At 34.4% G+C, this 19,821-nt stretch overlaps 1 protein-coding gene across 2 annotated transcripts; it reads left to right on the top strand.

Moving 5' to 3' along the window:
• The first annotated feature begins 3,291 nt into the window (after positions 1-3,291).
• Positions 3,292-19,773, top strand: LOC124369883. 2 transcript variants are annotated; one of them, XM_046828022.1, is made up of 6 exons: positions 3,292-3,422; positions 12,923-13,085; positions 15,527-15,675; positions 17,204-17,321; positions 18,756-19,004; positions 19,036-19,773. In XM_046828022.1, the coding sequence occupies exons 1-5, from the start codon at positions 3,374-3,376 to the stop codon at positions 18,985-18,987; spliced, it is 711 nt and encodes a 236-aa protein (XP_046683978.1). In that variant the 5' UTR covers positions 3,292-3,373; the 3' UTR covers positions 18,988-19,004; positions 19,036-19,773. The 2 variants fall into 2 exon arrangements, with proteins under 2 accessions (XP_046683978.1, XP_046683977.1); XM_046828021.1 differs by having other exon boundaries at positions 18,756-19,773.
• The last annotated feature ends 48 nt before the right edge of the window (positions 19,774-19,821 follow it).

The raw sequence follows: 19,821 nt of genomic DNA on the forward strand, positions 1-19,821 counted from the left end.
TGGTGGATTGTAAACAATTTTTACGTTGGGGAAGCAACTGGAGATGGTGGATTGTAAACAGTTTATACAGTGGGGAAGCAACTGGAGATGGTGGATTGTAAACAATTTTTACGTTGGGAAGCAACTAGAGATGGTGGATTGTAAACGGTTTTTTACAGTGGGGAAGAAACTGGAGATGGTGGATTGTAAACAATTATTTTTACAATGGGGGAAGCAACTGGAGATGGTGGATTGTAAAACGTGTTTACATTGGGAAAGCAACTGGAGATGGTGGATTGTAAACAGTTTTTTACAATGTGAAAGCATCTGGAGGTGGTGGATTGTAAACAATATTTACAGTGGGGAAGCAACTTGTGGTGGTGGATTGTAAACAATTTTTACAGTGGGGAAGCAAAACAGGTAAGCAAAAATGCGAGAACAAGGCTTTGAATAATATTTGAGATATTTTGTCCATATGGGATACATGGCAATCTGAAAAAAGAGCAGGGAAGAAATGAGTTATAGGTTTAAGTACAACTATGGGTTTTGTAACCTAATATTAGAAGTGTATTTGGTATTGTAAGTGGCGTATTGGGGATTGAGGTGGTCGGAGATTATGGCCTGGTATTTTATGAGCAGGGAGGTGTAGACCGACGTTTTACTTTTTATATAATGAATTAAAGAGCGTTAAAAAAGTCTATACAAATTTGAGTTTACATATGATTACATGGATAAATAACGAAAATATTTCAAAATGTCCGACTGAAAAATGTAATTGATCTTAACGTACAATTCGCAATAAATATTTTATGAACTGATGGTGAGTGTGATAGCTTATATGTGATATGTGTATGGTCTCAGAGCACGGATTAAAACCAAAAATGAAAGCAGCGCGATCGATTTTTATTTGGACTATTTTTTAACGTCATAGTCGGTTTATGGCTGGGATATGTTTTCATAGTCATAGCCTTTTATAAAGAAAAAAATCTTTCTTTACAGTATCTACACGCGAATGTTGAGTTTAGCTCCTTCCTTCCTCTTACGTGCATCAACTGAAATCTGATGCTGTCGCAGACTTAACGCCTGATATATGAAATCATTTTCATCTGAAAAGATCCAAAAATTGTCGGCGACGAAGAACGAAGAAGCCCAAAACGAACTCTGCAGAGTTCATTAGGTGGATGCATCGTTTCGATTCAGAGACACCTAGACTACAAAATGTAGTGCAATGTATGTGAAGAGGCATTCTCATTGTCCCATCAACTGCACAACTGTATCTACATATTGTGTAGGCCTATCTACATATTGTGTAGACCATTTGTGTAGACATGTGTTGTAGCTTCAGGAATTTGCATGATTAATCTGATCTCATATGAAAAATTACTGGAGATAAAAGCATGTTTTATGAATAAAAATAATGTTCTTAATTAGTATTTTATTTTATTAAAAAGCACCTAGATTTCTTCGAGTATATTTAATTTAAAAACTAATTTAATCAAGTTTTAGATCTAATCTGGGTTTGATATGGCTTGATATTAAAATAATTAGATTATGAAGTATTGTGGCATAATTTATTACGCGTGTGGTATAAATTACAGTTGTTTATTTTTATTTTAGTTTTGAGATACGGTAATTGTTTTTACAATATACAAAAGTTGTTCATTATGATCAATATGAAATTAATACAGCTATACAAGAAATAGACTCGTCACCACGCACAAGCCTCTGTGGCCCATGTGGGACTGATTTCGAGTTCATAAAGTTACTACGTATGTTTGTAAGGCCAAAAATAAGTTTGATTTTGATTATTTGTGAATAAAAAAAGCTGTAGTATAGTTTTCACCTTTAATAAAAAATATAAATATCTTTCTGTAGTTAACGAACATATTATCATAATTTATTGAAAATCTATATCACCTATCTTAGTAATATAGAAAAAAATAAAGTAACAATAAAATAAACCCGACTAAATCACAGATTACTATGATGTACCAAACGTAATATTAAAGAGTGAAAACTCAAAATATCCAGAAATTAAAGGAAGTACATATTTTTAAAGTAACGGAATTGTTGCGTAAAGTCGAGGTGTTCATAAAAGACTTTAGAACAAAATTACAGATTTACCAATAGGTCCTGTGGGGATCGGAAACTATAATATCAGATCAACATAAATTATGATTTCCAACTATTCTATGTAAATTCTATATAGTATGAACTTTTACGACGTTATTAAGAAATGTTCATTAAAAAAGTAAGGACAGTGAATGTGTAATGCATGACTTGTTTACTTTACTAAACACTAATGATTTTCTCGTAGTATGATTAATAAAAAAATAATGTGTTATTAAAATTCTCCACATTAAATAAAAATGTGTTTCATTAAAACTGCATATTTATTAATTTATTCACATTTTGGTAGAACAATTCCCATAATACTAAATAAATTTTTATTGAGGCCGAAATCTTTGATACACATGAAAATTAAATTCACCAATGTTGGGGCAATCTCGTTTAACAGTGTAATGAAAATGAACGTGTTGTAAGCCCTGAAGTGGCTAAAATTTATTACCTTGTCCTAGTGTCCTATACGTCGGATTAATGGGTGAATGAGAATTTTTAAATGTGCCTTTAGATTATAAAAATATACTTGTACTAAAATCCTGATATTTTAGAGTTATTAAGAATAATTATCAAATATCACTTGATGAGAACATTCACTTGAGTTGTCATTTTATTGTTCAGTTTTCCTCTTGAAACATAGGCAAACATGCGAATGTTGAGTTCAGCTCCAGTTCACCTTCCTCTTATGTGCAGCATTTGAAATCTGATGCTGTTGCAGACTTGACTCCTGAAATCTGGAGTCATGTTCGTCTGAAGGGATCCAAAAATAGTCGTCGACGAAGAACGAAGAAGTTTAAAACGAACCCCCCCCCCCCCCCCCGCATAGTTTTGACATCAGAGGCATCCAGACTACAAAAATAGTGCAATCTAGGTGAAGAGGTATTCTCATTGTCTCATCAGGTGTACAGTTAATCAAATTTCAGATGCTGCACGTAAGAGGAAGTGAACTGGACCAAACTCCACATTCGCATCGAATCAGCCCTTCCAACCATAGCTGCTTTATGTATAGGTAACATGTTGCGATCACTAGAGTATAAATGTAGTTTGTAATTTTTGTCATCGTAGAATAGCATGAATATATAGGGTTTTTGTTGGATCTTCGAGAGGGCATGGTTTCCTATATTGTTGTGACTCACAAAATATGTCCAGATGAAGAGTTTTGCGTAGGGCGTTATCGCTTCCTGTTTGTTATCACCTCGCCAGAACTGTAGATAAAGTGACCCTCTCTGCACCCGGTCCTGCAGTCCTGTGTCCCGGCCAGTTCGTAAGCGTCATGGAGCTTTTCTGGATCATCATATTCTTTACTACCATCTGTGACAGTGGTAAGCTCAGTTCATATTATGTCTATTTTTGTCGAAGGCACTTTTTTATTTTCATTATTGTTGTTGCCTAATCTATCAAGTGAATATTATTTCTGTTTTTATTTTACTACAAACTAACACTGCAGACTGATAAATTAATTATGGTATACAGAACGCATATAAGCAGTAGATACTTCGTGCTTCAGGACAATAATGTTCTTATAAACAACCACTTATATAAACACATATCTCGTCCCGCTTCTTTTATAGCTTGTATAGCAATGTGTTTGTGTGTGTTTTTATTTAAAATGACAACTCAAAGAATAGATAAATAATACAATAATAGATTCGCAGGTTGAGGTTTAAAATTATAAACAAACAATGCATACAGAAGCCTCAACTCTATTTATACAAGTTTTATACTTCAGTAGAGATTTGCAAATTTAAGTAGTTTAGTCAATTACTTAACTACCAGCCATATTTTCTTCTAAACCCCGTGCATGTTGGTAACGTTGTTGAGTGTGTGAATAATTTTTAATTGAACACACAAATCAGGGTAAATCTGTAAGGTAAGCTACTGGAAAAACAATTGTAGGATGGGTACAAGAAACAAGACCATATCGAATGTTAACTCAAACCAAGCAATGTATTGTATAATTTTTTCAAGTATTCGGGCTCAACAAAATGTTTATATAATAGAATAATATCTAACAAAACACAGAACGTTTTACAAGTAAAATTTCAGTATCACAAGTGTCTTACGGTTAGTGAAATTCCACATACAATGCCCATAAGGATGAAACCAGTACCTATACACAATTCAGCCTTCCTTGAAACATCCATTTATCTTTATCTTGCAACGATTCTTTATATGACTATGTTAATATCAAATGTAATATGATATAATTATATACAATATCACTTTTGTAGTTTATCATAAGCATTATGTTTGCTGAGAAATTAGAAACAATTATCTTTAAGTGCTTAACGTGATGGGAGGATTTTGTTTGATAACGAAACCGAGTTTATTGTATAAAATATCAGAAACCACTATCCTTAGATGATTACAGTGATGGGAGGATTTGAGCCTTAAATGCACGAAACCGAGTTTATTGTATAAAATAGCAGAAACCACTATCCTTAGATGATTAAAGTGATGGGAGGATTTGAGCCTTAAATGCACGAAACCGAGTTTATCGTATAAAATATCAGAAACCACTATCCTTAGATGATTACAGTGATGGGAGGATTTGAGCCTTAAATGCACGAAACCGAGTTTATTGTATAAAATATCAGAAACCACTATCCTTAGATGATTAAAGTGATGGGAGGATTTGAGCCTTAAATGCACGAAACCGAGTTTATTGTATAAAATATCAGAAACCACTATCCTTAGATGATTACAGTGATGGGAGGATTTGAGCCTTAAATGCACGAAACCGAGTTTATTGTATAAAATATCAGAAACCACTATCCTTAGATGATTACAGTGATGGGAGGATTTGAGCCTTAAATGCACGAAACCGAGTTTATTGTATAAAATATCAGAAACCACTATCCTTAGATGATTACAGTGATGGGAGGGTTTGAGCCTTAAATGCACGAAACCGTGTTTATTGTATAAAATATCAGAAACCACTATCCTTAGATGATTAAAGTGATGGGATGATTTGAGCCTTAAATGCACGAAACCGAGTTTATCGTATAAAATATCAGAAACCACTATCCTTAGATGATTACAGTGATGGGGGGATTTGAGCCTTAAATGCATGAAACCCAGTTTATTGTATAAAATACAGGTCACTGCTTTATGAAAGTGCAATATTCTATTGTTCATTTTGGTATACGTGATGAGTTTAGGCCTCGGCCACGAAATGAGCGGTAAGCTGCGAGCAATTGAGTGCCGAGCGGCGACGCTGTTTAATGTTTGTGTTGTGCATACGCAGAACGCTCGACTCTGACCACAACACACATGAGTGGCAGTGTGCTACCACACGTGCTGCTTGTGCCGCTCACCGCTAACTCCTAGCCCCTTTTAAGCTTTACTTACTGCAGCAAACCCGCTATTTTCATCCCCAAAAGGTGACATCACGTCTTGTAATGCCAAATGACATTCTGGTTTATACCACAAAACCGCGCTGCATCTCTTCTCAAACCGCCAAAAAAATGATTATTCTCACCGGACCTGCTTAGAAAATGAACACCGTACATTTTATGCCTATGCAACCTATCCAACATACGTATTTTAAAGAATACGAGTTGGGCAACTTCTTCCGGAGACTCCATTTCGATGACTGAATAAAACTAGTTGTAAATCGAAGCTTGTGGATTGGTGTGCCTCGTCGAGCGTGAAGTTGAAAACTGATAGCAGATTTTGTACTCTGCAAGCCAGTATTGTGTTTTAAGTACTTAACTTCTCAGTAAACACCATTACATTACATTAGTGAATAAGCTTTGGCCAAATTAGAGATTGAAATAATTAAGTTTCATGTAAAGACTGTGTTTGGGCAAATTGATATGTTTGGATGGTTTAAAATTCTTGAAGACATTGTGTGTGGAATGTGAACCCACAAGATTGTTATTGTACTTCATGGTGTTTGCATACAGTGTGTTATTAGCTGTGCTACCATTGGGTTCTCACAAACTACAGATCTTCAGAAAAATGTAAATGAAGGAATATTCCTTACTTACTAAGAGATTTTAAATATATACAGTTTTGTAAATCCCCACAATTTTCCAAAATACGGTCAACTTCAGTTATTCTAATGGAACACCCTATATATTAGGATGATTTGGGGTACAACACGTCATTATAAGACATTTTAATGATAAACCTAATCGTATACGAGATACAGAAGGTACAAGTTGGATATTAACTTTACTGTACCACCTTTGTAATCTTGTAACTCGTATAACTGATAACGGTGGCACAGTGTAAAAACACATCCTGTATAAAAAAAATTCCTGCTGTTTCCAGATAACTAATCTATGCAATACAGTTACGAATTTGTAATTGTGCATAAAAATAAATGAACATTAATGATAAGAGGAAGGAAAATAAAGAGTATATTTAAATATACAGATTTAAAAACAGCCTACATGTTAAAAACTGTTAAGCCTTGAACTGAACTTAACTTTTCGGTGTCTGTAATGTTTAATGTGAAATTGATTATAAAATAACTTATATTAATGTTATATCAAAACTTTACTAAAAATAAATAAAATCTTCAATAAAATCTAAACCAATTGTTTTATTATTAATTGTAATAGTTTTTTTCGATATTATACATCAATGCCTTAATTCTGTATTTGCTAATAAGGTAACCATCCTTTAGAACCTTGAAATAGCCCTCCATTCCAAAGCCAGACCATTCAAATAACGCTGGAGTTGATTTTCACTTAGCTCCGGAATTCCAAACCAATCCAACAGATCTCCGATCGCTATAATACAACAGAATAACTGACGACTAAGTGGAAGAAATTTTATTTTCTTGGTAATTGCAAAGAGGATTTAACAAGTTTAATATTAGGGCTTGTATATTTCAGATCAATAATTATGACAAGGCTGAAACTGCTGGCAAGCAATTGTCCTGATATCGCAGTAATAAGTCAGGGAGCATTTCAAGGTCGAATATCATATTTCATTGGCGCATTTAGATTTGAGCACCCTGCCTCTACACTCGCTAACTAAACAGCTCCCATCAATATGTCTTAATTCTGTTCCCATACCCAGACTTCTACCTGGTGAAACCAGTTGTTCCCACAAGACTTTTGCAGCCTTAGATCTTCACGCAATCACCAGTACTGATTCGGAAGGAGTCATCTAGTCTGCCTACTACATTATAAATATGTTAATTTAATACAAGAAGTACGCAGATCACGTGGACATTTCCGAGTAAGAATGGCGAGTGAGTGGGACGTTCCAAGCCCGGCTGACAAGCTGTTTCGCTAGAAATCCGTTATCTGAATAGCGATAAGACGCTCGACTAGGATAGTGTAACAATTTTAAAATGATGTATCTCTTTGAGCTATGGCTTGGTTAACCCCCCCCCCCCCAACTCCTTGTAGACCATCCTCCATTGGATGTGAAGAATAACTAACTACCTTAAAAACTATTAATCTTTAGTCCATTATTCATTTACCAACTTTAACTTTACAACTTGAGCCAAGACAAGAATAACAGGACTTACATTGTAAATGTTTCGAACTTTAAACTAACGTAAGTTTTTTAAAGAGTGAACCCTTTGAGATCGGATTTTCGGCACTGTACTCTACTAATATAGACCTTTAATTTGATGTACTATGCTTTCATTTAAGATTTTCTTCTGACTCCTAACGGGACATTCCCCTGACATAACAAAAAATGGTAGTAACATTTAAATTAAATTAGATTTTAATTTAAGCAATTTTAGAATCAACACTTTCATACGCACTTAATAAGCAGCCCTGCATAACTGACCATTTTATCCTGTAAAAGTATGTTGGTTGAATAGGCTGGCAAGATAATAAAATAATGACAAGCCTCAAATGGTTGTTTGCTATCTATAGCCATCTAGAATGTTTTTCTTCCATCAGATGAAAGACTTCAATTACTAACTTTATGAGTCAGATAATTTTTGCGTTTCCTCTTCAGTAGGCCTACTGTACGGTTCTGATTGTAATGCGTATAATTATTTTTAATTTGAAATGAATTAGTTCTTCGGAAAAAATTGAAACCTAAATACTTGTAATCAAGCTTTAATTAGGTCTATTTATTTTAAAGGCTATTTTCACTTTATAGCTAATGGTAGTGGTAACTACAGAGTACAAAATTCAACTAGCAATTTCATCGTTATCTCTCCTGAAGCTATTTCTCAGAAAGCCCACTAGAGACCTAAACCAACTGATTTCCTGCCTTTCTATTTTTCGAATCACTGTTCCGATAGTGTTATCACTCCCTCTCAACCCCGTCACTGGACTAGCCACTAAGGTTCTCAGACTCATGCTCTATTCGATGAACGGAATTTAGTTCATTGAAAACTTGTTAAATACAGACTATCTATAGAGACAGATCTAACATTAAATGCGCGTGAACTCCCCACTCTTCTGCACGTGAACTCTTTTTCTCGGCCATTTTCCATGCGCATTTTAAAATTAGCTGCCCCAACTATCTACTAGTTCTAACAATTTACATCGTTTATCATTTATTTTGAAATCTTCTGGAAATCATATGGTTTGGATTTGTCGTAAATTCTGGAACACTCGAACTACTCACCTTGCACATGTGCGGTAGGTAACACCTCAGTCATTGATTCGCTTTGGCCGACTGATCATGGTTGATTATTTCAGGTGTATCAATCACTAAAGTACAAGCGTTGTTGTACAAATCCTTAGAAAAAGGTAGAAACCAAAATTTTGTTTGGTAGTTCTTTTTATATTTTTGGGCATAACCTTCTTTAAGATGTATGTACTTTTCTAAACATTTCTTCAATATTTTAAGCTACCCAAAAAGTAGAATTTCGGAAGATCCCCAAAATATAGGCTTCTGTTTGCGATATGACCTTCTCATTTGACAAGAATCATTGTCCGCTGAGCAATTTTTCAAGTTTGGAAATTCAAAAGTCACTTGGAATCATCCGGGTGGGTGCGGTGGATAAGGTTTAAACTTCATAATCCATAATGTTAACCATTAAAAGTGTACACGCGTGCATTGGAAGAGGACCTTTTCTTCCTAAGATGAGGACATTTTGGCGCTCAACCGGTGCAATAATATGATTCCGTTACTGTTTTTCCTTGGAAAAAGTAATGAAAAAATATTATTCCGAGAGTATCCAAAAATAATGACATCACATTGTCAGCCGATTCTACCATCCCAGCCTTCTTTGGAACCTGTTCGTCTTGATTGATCCTTTGTCTCTCGAGTGTATTACTGTATCCACGTTTAGTCCATCGATGCAGAAACCCATCAGGATTCCGACGGAAAAGAGCCAGACATCCTCAGACCACACGGTGTATTATTCTGTGAAAGCAAACGCGGCTTCGCCCACCATGCCAAGTCCAGCCTATTTTTCGTGCACGAGTGAACCCACTGTCAGGGCCGCATTTACAAATTCGGCGCCCCTAGGCCTACAGACCAAAGAGCGCCCCCCCCCAGAGGACTCTGATTACACTGACGTAGAAATCCAGTAAATTTCTTAATTACGTAATTTTGATGAACGATAATTACAATAGTATATATATAATATATATATATATATATATAATATATAATATATATATAATATATATATATATATACATACCGGGGGTATATACCCCCGGACCTAGTTTGACCTTGGCCACCCGCCCCGCCGAGCGCCAACACCACCCGCCGCCGCAACTTTTTTCTTTTGTGTACTTTAAAATTTATGCGCCCCCTAAAATTTTGCGCCCTAGGCCTGGGCCTAGTGGGCCTATAGGGAAATGCGGCACTGCCCACTGTACCTTGCGAAACACCTGTGGGCTCAACTATTTCGCGCTCTGTGATTCGACGATCATTCAAAACCATATCGTTGCTTTTGTTAGTCAATTCCAACAGAAATCCGGAACGTTTTTATTTATTTTTTCTTACTTACAAACACGTTAATGAAACAATTTTTACACAGTTTAAAACACAGGCGCAGATGTACCTTAAACTTAATCCAACTCAGCTTCGATCTCCTTCGGTGTTAAAAATTAACACCAGAGATGTTAAAGGTACAATATAAAACGTTTTATCAGTGCTCGAAACACATTCTTTTCCATTTTTAAATAAACAAAAGTTTGCTTTTTCTATGGGGTATTCGTAACGGACGAGACGGGACTTTGGAAATAAGAATCAGAAGAATAGTTGGCCGCAAAAATCTGATTTAATTTAATTTTTCACAATTATTTAAATACTATTTACATTCCCTAAACTGTAATTTTAAAATATATTAAACACTCATCAGCGAAACAGTAGGTTAAGAATTTAAGATTTTAGAGGGAAGGGCAAACACGGAGCGACGCATTACGTTCGAGTACCGGCGATCAACTCAACTCCACGCAAATACCTTTTCGCTACAAATTTTGTTAAAATGGGACGAGACTCCGTACGGTGCTGCTCCCAAACGATTTATTTGGGCGTAACAGAGTCTAGAAACGATACAGCTTGGCCAGACACAGGCTGGAGTCAGCAGAATCAGCAAATTCCTCAGCCAGCTGCAGCTAAAGATGCCACGGGTATCGGGCGACTTCCGCTTAACAACTCAGTTGAGATCAACTAGAACATTCCGAGCAACTATTACTTGGACTTATATCTTACTAAATAGAATATATAATAATCACTGTTCCTTATTTCCTTTTAATAATTTAGGTGACGGTAGATATTTTGTAAGTAATAGTACTTACATTTTACTGTTAGAAACAATGAAGAATCTTTGGTTGGTAATACTACAATATAAATACTGTAGCACTTCACTGGACAATAATAATATTGACCTCGCAGTGTCAATTGGTTAGGGGCTTTCCTAATGGGCCGTCACATATTTAAGTCAAGCAACATGGTAGCTGATGTAGCTGACACTATGACCAGAGATAGCACTAACTGATAACAATCCTGTTTCGATGCTTTTAGTGCGTTATCTTGGTTTTTATAAGGACTTATCGAACAACTCTCGTATCTTAATTGAATGCATCGTAATTCCCGCGTAAGTACAGTTAAGTCCAATATGAAATATACGCACTTTACATAAACAATGCTCCCATCGGTACGTTTGTCTAACTGGAAGATCCTATTGGATAATTTGATTCCAATCTTAAAATGTAATTAGTAGAATTGTCAGAGAATTATTAATGTTTTCAAAATACTCCAATAATTTGAATCCATCGCTGGTGTCGTTTACAATTTTACACGAAGAGGATGGTTTTCCCAGTGCATAATTGGTGTACGTTATGTTTGTAATAATATTAATAATACTCTAATACATATATGCTGTACAAATCTACACTTAGATAATTCTGTACATCGTATAATACCAATAATGTTTTAGTTTTAGTAGCATTATTAACTAGATAAATTGATTTGATGAATCATTAAAGAACTAAAATGCCTTACTATTATTACCCAAGGATAATAATGAGAAAACCCTTAAAAGTGACGAAGAAATAAAATAACTTGAACAAGTCAGATAGCGTCAAATTGTCACAAAGCTGGCAGCCTGAGATATGGAATATGGCTGGCAGCCATAATGATCACTTGAATCCATTATATAACGGATTGCTTCATCCTGTGAGTACATAATATAAGATTTATACCAGCAATCCCAGAACCAGATCGAATCGAAATAAAAATTAATTAGTTAGGCTTTAGGCAATCATGATACCACTCCGCATCATTCAACACACTCAAAAAAGCGTATGCATATTATTGGCAGTTTTGGTTTTACATCTATTGACTGATGATGGCCAATCACATTAAGGGAATTTGATTGTGATAGCATAGTTTCGACATGGTGTCAACTGGTAAACTTGGATGTTGGTTAACGATACCAGCCACTAAGCTTAATTAAGAAATATATTTATAGAGGGTATTTTAGTGTCCAATGCAGAACAGATTGATAGAATTGTTTAGTTAAACATTTTCTCACGCCCTTAGTAAAGTTTGGTTTTATAAAAAAAAAAAACAATTTACCATCCACAGCATTAAACAATATACTTGTGGAACACTGGTTGAGCTATACAAATATATATACATATACAAGGTGTCCAAAAATTTCCAGCACGGTTAAATGTTTTTGAAACGATTTAAGATACATAACTTGGTACAGATTGGATAAAAAAATTTAACAATTTAACACATATCCAGAGATCCACTACTTCCTGAAGGGTACGTCGCATAAGGAGTGAGAAGAAAATTTTAAATGTAAGCATAGGTTGGTATGCACATCAAATTAAATACCTTTATTGATAGAGTACAATGCCATGAACCTGACCTTTAACGGACAACCGAGTCGGAAATGGCAACTGTTCAAAGATAGCTTGAATTTACAATTATTAGGTAAATGTAACAAAGGTCATGGTAGTTTGATTAATTTTATTCACAGGCATAGCTAGAGCAATTGATGATATCTGAATCCCATTACAATGGCATAATATAGGGATGAAATGATTCAAGCATCAGTAGTTTATTATTTACATTGCCTAACTGAATATTATGTATCACTATATATATATATATATATATATATATATATATATATATATATATATATATATATATATATATATACAGTATTTGTTATACATCCAAATATTACAAGACTTTTACCTTTTAATCGTGTTGGTGAGGGTTCACCTGGTGTTTTCAAACACATCATGCAGATTCTGCCCACTTCCTTCATTGCCTACCATACTAGCAGCAGGAGTTGAATAATCAACCCTTTTTTTATTTTAAAGCACTTGTTTGTGTTGCACAGTTGTGTCTAACAAGCCAATAATCATGTCCAAATTTCTTATTTAAGTCTTAATTCAATGATTGTTTACAGGGGTGCTGTCTGAAGTAGGAGATGATTATGATCAAGATAATGAAGACAATGCCGATCTCTGTCTTCCCCAACTTGCTGATCGATGTTTCAAGGATGTGATGCCTAGCATTGTCTGTCAACTGGAGAACAAAGGTTCATGTGATGAACTCAGTGATTTCTGCAGGTTAGCATTTTTCTAGACAGATGATGTGTTACAATAAAGATGTACGATAAGGGTGTATTTAATTTGGAAGGAATGTTAATGCCGTTACAAAATTTTTGTCTACCTGAACGTTTAATTTGTTTACTTTTTGTTTTATCTATTCCATTTTATGTCTAAAGCAGCCTCAAATAGACCCAGGTTGCACTTAAGACCTCAGTATCTGTTCACATAAGAATAAGTAATACTACAATGAAAACCAATCAATATGTGGCGTGGTATCATGAGTAAGTAGGAACCGGTCTATGCATAATTAGGAGCTGGAACGATCACATCTGAGGCTGGTCTGTATGTAAATATTATCACTCTAACGTAATATAATTGACCATGAGTAAGGTGGGATTTTATTCATTCACATTAAGGAATTGGATGAATCATATACGGATGGGACTGGTCTGTGTAAGACTGAGGAATACTTTTTATGGGTGAGTATTTAGGTCTGTGTACCAGAATATACAGTTTGGAATCAGCCATGAGTAAGGTTTGAACCACTTTATGCACATTTGCGTGTTGGGTCAAGTACAGTGATGTAGCCAGGATTTTGAGAAAGGTTCAAATCAAAGTATCGGAGGTCTGGGATTTCCTGGTCTGGAAGTAATCCTGGATAAGAAATTGTGTGCCTTAAAAATTTTAAATTTAAGGTAAAAAAAGATGAGTTTAAATAATGAAGTTGATTAGACAATTAATAGTTCACCCCTGTTTGGTTGAACTACTCACAACTAAAATGTAGCAATACAGGATGTACCATCAAAGTCAGTCCAGTCAATCTATTGTTTATCCTATTCTGCAAGAATGTTTTTGTATATTTTAAAGTAGAAAATTATCACGAGCTGCTTTGTAGATGTATACAGTAAGTAATGCTATAACACACAAAAATGATCTAATGTTCAAAAGTGCTCATCATAGAATCCAAACTGACAAGCTAAATCGGTTTGTTAGACATTTTACCAAAAATATAAATAGCATAATCAATAGCTCTTGATTCATTCGAGTATAATTTCCTGAACATTCTGATTAAAAAAATATTATATACAATATGCTCAATTGTTAGGTAATCATCTAATAATTTAGTATTAGATATTAACAACAATACATTTGCAATAATATTATTTTGTTTTTAGGAAAAGGCATTTCAGCACTGGATATACTGGGGATAAAATCTTTATTCCAAAAGATATCCTAAAAAAGAAATTATTTGCTATTAGAACAGTGTTGTTATTAATAGCTACAGTTAGTTTAAAAATCTTTCCAATTGCTCTAGAATCTTCAATCATCAAATAAGCAATTGACCATTTCATTTGCCACAGTAATTTGTGTTAAAATGGTATATTTTTGTATTTTAACTGGATTTTTGAAACGTAAATGTTGCATCAGGCACAAACAAATTAATAAGGAAATAAGTAATAATGAAAAGAGAAATTATACATTCATTCAGACACAAAGTAACTTTTAAAATACTTTCTTTCATTTCATCGTTAGTTATTAAATATTTCTTAGAAGAACCAGCAATATAACTGTTATTTGTGATCATAGCCAGCTAGAAATCTTTTTCGCATTTTTTAGTTTGACTTTTTTAGATCTAACACAATATTTCTTCCAAATTTATTAGTTTACACCCAATACTTTTCCGAACCAATGACAAAAAATATGGAAATATCTCTATAAATCATATTTTACGCTCTTTTTTGGAGTTACGCAAATCCTTTGATTCACAAGTATGAAAATATTTTTTTTAAACATGTAGAAAATAAATTTTCACAAAAGGTAATTCAGTCTTGGTTATTTATAAATTTAAGATGAACTTTTAATTTATGTGACAATGTGACTTTTAATATATTTTGTTGGAAATATCTGAAACAAATAGTCACTGGAAGTTCAGGTGTACATTCCTGTTGTCCTCTTTTAACACGCTGGAAGTTTCTTGTAATTAGTCAACATCTATAAAACTAGCTGTTAAAGAGGTCTATAAAAAAAACTAAAACTTAAGATAGAAATTAAGGGTGTATTTAATGTTGAAGAAATGTTATAGCATTGAAGAATTTTTGTCTTCCTGAAATATTTTATTTATTTACTTTTTGCTTGTTGTTTTATCTAAACAAAAAATGAATACAAATATTAGATTTTACAAGATTACAACTGTAGACCTTATTGTAGGTGATAGTGTTTAATGCATCAATTTGTCTTTAGCTATAAATAAATAACTTTGATTTGATTCGTTTATAACACAGTTCTTTCAAACACAAAAACAGTTTACATTTGACGCCAACAGATGTAAAAGCTTTTAACCTTATAATTAAAAACATTACACAATCATTTATAAATTTACTCCCCATACACAATACAAACAGTCGATTTGAGATTGCAAGCACCAACAGAACAAGTGTGTTCCATGGATTTGTTTACAGTGTGTTAGCAGATAGCCTACAGTGTGCTGCTGATATTATTGACACAGACTGTAAGCCCGAGGAAGGCAGGAACAACTTTGACTCTTGGCTCAGTGGTCTCAACGCTGTATACGCTAAAATCTGTGATGGCAGTGATGGACTTCTCAGAGGTAAACTGTTGTTTTTTTATTGCGTCTTCAATTTAGTTGCAACTAACAAATCTGATTCATTGCTGTATTATTCTTATTTTCTCATACAACCAATAATAAATAAAAAATTAAATACTTTGATTGCAGTTATATAGCTTTTCCCATGTACAAGAATGAAGTACAATGTTTGCTCTATGCATGGGAGTATATAATTGGGAAAGACAAACATTAAAATTTCACCCAGTTAGGATAGAACAGAAGATTGTAACAACACACGGACAGTACCACAAGTTTAGTGTTGTTAATATAGTTTCCAACATACTTGAGTTACATCTATTAAGTACCAAACTAGTAACAGAATCATTAATTGTGGAATTTGAAGTGAGACGCTCTTACAACTTGGTGAGTTTTCCATAAACTAGCAACTTTTTAAATATTTTTAAGGGTTCTTTTTAGTTGACTATTTACTCAGGTTTCTGTGGTCTCCAGTGTTTACATGGTGTAAGAATTTTCCGAAACAGTGGTTTTATACAATGGAACTTGAATGGTACATTATCTGTTTAAATCCAAAATTGTTTATTGTTCAAACTTTACCTCTGGTCTCTTGACATTGTGTTCTGGTTCTATACATCATGTTAAAACATGATGGTTATGTACTTAAAATCTTGTTTTGTATAATTCGAAATTTATACAGTATACCCATTATAAATAACGTCTGAGCTACTATTCCTAAAATTAAACGAGGCAATATTACAAATGCATCATCTACGTAGTATTGTAGTTAATTGAATACGGTTGTATTTAAAGCTGTACAGGCCATTGACATTCTGACTGGTTAGGTTGAGTCACTATGTTTATGAATTTAGCCTTTCCTAAGAAAGTACTAACATAGAATATGCTGTCATCTATAGTGATGGATAGGGATCCAACTCAATCGTTAGTGCTCATTCGTTTCACGAGTTACAAATAAATACTTTTCACTAAAGTTAGCACCATTCAGTGTAAAAATTAGGCTACTAATGTAGAAAATGGTGTCATTCGTTAATGCACCAACTTATATGATTAGTGCTCATTCAATTCAAGAGTTATAACTAAAATCATGGGGATATTTAGTTATATGCAAAAAAGCACTAATGAAGCACTAGTGCATTAAGAGTATAAGAAATGTTTAAATGTGTATCTAACATACATTTTTTTTATATAAATAAATTATATAAAATAGAGTTAAAATGATTTTGTCAGCCTATTTGTAAGCGTGTAATTTGAATTTTTTTTGTTCCCTCAGGTTTGAGTCATCCAAGTTCTACTACTTATGTTACTACAGTGGGACCGAAGCAAAGCCAGTAAACACTGTTTTGCTTATTGTATTACTCGTTTTCTGGCTTTAACTTTTATTAGATAGTTTTAAAGTTTTCAATTTTTTTTGCCATTGGCTTGGCCGGAAAAACTTTGGACAAGTAGATGAAATTGACTTGGAATGTATATGCCAAATCTCTATAAAAAAGTTTTAAACTCTTCAACACTATCTAACTAGTGAATTGTTGTCCAGTGCTGCTGGAAAGTCCGTGCTTTAACAGTGACGAGTTCCTGGAGTGTGTGGAGGAGATGACCCAAGTGACACATGTTGTGGACCTTCTACAAGTTATCCTTAACACCAATGAGTGCAAGTAAGTGGTATCTGCTTCAGACATAAAAAAACCGTTCAAACACTCCTGTTGTTACTTTTAAATACACACGAGTTACTGTAGTATTTACTCCCGGAGTTATTGTACCTGGCACTTGCTTTCATTATAACTTTGGAAACAGTACAATTACTGTTTCCCAAATTCTTTGTTTAAAGTTTGTTACCTATTGGTGATGGATGATTTGAAAGGATAACAAGATTTCGGACATTTGTAATCTCTCGTAAGATGGTAAATGGCTGAAACTCTATTTTCCAAATCTCAGCTGGTCTCTATGATTTGTGAAAACAAATAATCTTTAAATCACTAGAACAAAACACTAGCTTTCTTTAAATCACTAGAACTAAACAATGGTTTGCATAATATTTAATAGATTTATGACACAAACTAGGAAATATTAACAAGGAAATTTGCTATAACAAATATCACTAACAACGAAATGAAACATTTTGAGTACTGGTATATGTTCCCTTCTTCAGTTGTAAGCATAACATTACGCAAGGGCCATGACGCAGAATACACCACACTCAAACTTAAGAAAAGGAAACTTTTACATCAAAATCCCCATGATTCTTGATTTTATAACTTTTGATCCATAATTAACATTCTGTTAAAGGGTTTTGTTAACTTAAGAAGAGGGCCCATACAGTTCAGTTCTTGAAACATGTGTAAGTTTTTATTTAACGCTTAATAACGGCACATGTCTGCTCCAGGTATACCTTCAAATCATCCATATCGGTAATGAATTTTAATAAAAGAACAACTAGGAATTGGTAGAGCAACTAAATTGCTATTTTAGAACTTTTGGTAATGAAATAATTAAATATTACTCAAACCAAATTTTTGGATAATTGATATATTTTCAAGATTAGAATTCACCCAGCAGGGATCACTTCTGGCTGGTTTATACCTTCCAGTTGAACCTACCACTGGGCACAGCAAAAACCAATGTGCCACTTAAATCTGGGCAACCCTATGGATGTCCAGGAGCGGCACCACATCACTAACCGCAAATGTCGAGATCCTGGGGTGCGAGGGCAATTCGATAGGTCTAGTCTACTACAGGAGATGACTGTTGGAGTTGGTAGGGTTCGTTCCCTAACCTGAGAGGTTCTTGCTAGCCTCAACAAGGGTATGCCACCCTGTCTGCTTTGACTGGAGAGGTTGGTTCAGAACTGGCCTCCCCTTCTTCCAGGAGAACATGACTTTGAGATTAGTGCCCTAAATTCATCCTCATGGATCTCGATAGGAGGCGGCCCCTACCCCATACCTTACCCATCCAGAATATCCTGTCACTCTGGAAGCAGCGCAAAAGTCCTTATAGGACTAGGTGCAATTTATAAGCTTCTTGTCCTAAGAGAACAAAAAAAAAGATTAGAATGGGTTTGAGCAAAGTTTGATCTAAGCGTTTGCTTCCAGTCGCCTGTTGATCGCACTCCCAACCTGCAACGTCCGCGCCAACGCAGCTCACTCAAGATGTTACATGCCCCAAGAAGTAATCAATAGCATCATCTACACTTTCTTCTCCCATACACAGTGTGGAGAGAGTTGTACTAAAAGGACCACGGTTTCACATGCTACAGTTATCCAATCCCCCACCAAGCTTGCAGCTCTCTCACTCACTCTCATCCCATTCGTTCACCGGTTGTAGCAGAGTGATGTTGCAATACACTTACTTCTGTTCTAATCTAGGGTCCTGACAGGGCACGGAGAAAATGGTGTATCGCAATGCTCAATTCGAAGCAATTATCAGAGTTTCAGTGACAAATTCAAAAGTATAATGGTTAATTTTCTCCATATAATAGTTGTAATAAATAAGTTGAAGTGTTGAAGCCATTAATTGGTGTTCTAAAGAATACATTTATTTCAATTTTATTCTATTCGCTTTATCCTTTTTGTTTGCCGAAGTCCAGAGTTTGCTGCACAAACAGATGGTCCACATTCCATTCATGAATGTTAACCAGTTTATATAAGTAGTAGTATGAGATTTGACACTGGAAAACCCTATGAAAAATAAAACTCTATTAGTTCCTTCAGTAATGATAAAAAGTGCCATTAACATTTATTCACCATATTGAATAGTACACTGTTCTGTTTTCATGGGATTGAAAAGAAGTTTGACAGGGAATAGAAGGAAATATATTGCTACATGTACAAGCATGTGGACATTCAAACAGCACAAAATGTCTTATTGATTTATATATCATTCTGTTTTCATGGAGTACAGTAAATGAGCGTTTAGTTTAATAACGTTAATTTGATGTGTTTTACCTCGGCAATGTTTTGTAAATCCATGGAACTATAGGGCAGAGCACAGTCCAACTGTGACACCATAAGTGTATTACCTGAAGGGGAACCTGTTAGATACTGAATATTTAACATTTGATATTGTAAATTATTAACTTGTAAAATCAAATAAACAGTATGTTTCTCATAACAATTATATTTTTATTGAACCTTGCATTATATCCTCTTACTTTACATG

Source organism: Homalodisca vitripennis, chromosome X (assembly GCF_021130785.1).
Source record: "Homalodisca vitripennis isolate AUS2020 chromosome X, UT_GWSS_2.1, whole genome shotgun sequence".
Lineage (NCBI taxonomy): Eukaryota > Metazoa > Arthropoda > Insecta > Hemiptera > Cicadellidae > Homalodisca > Homalodisca vitripennis.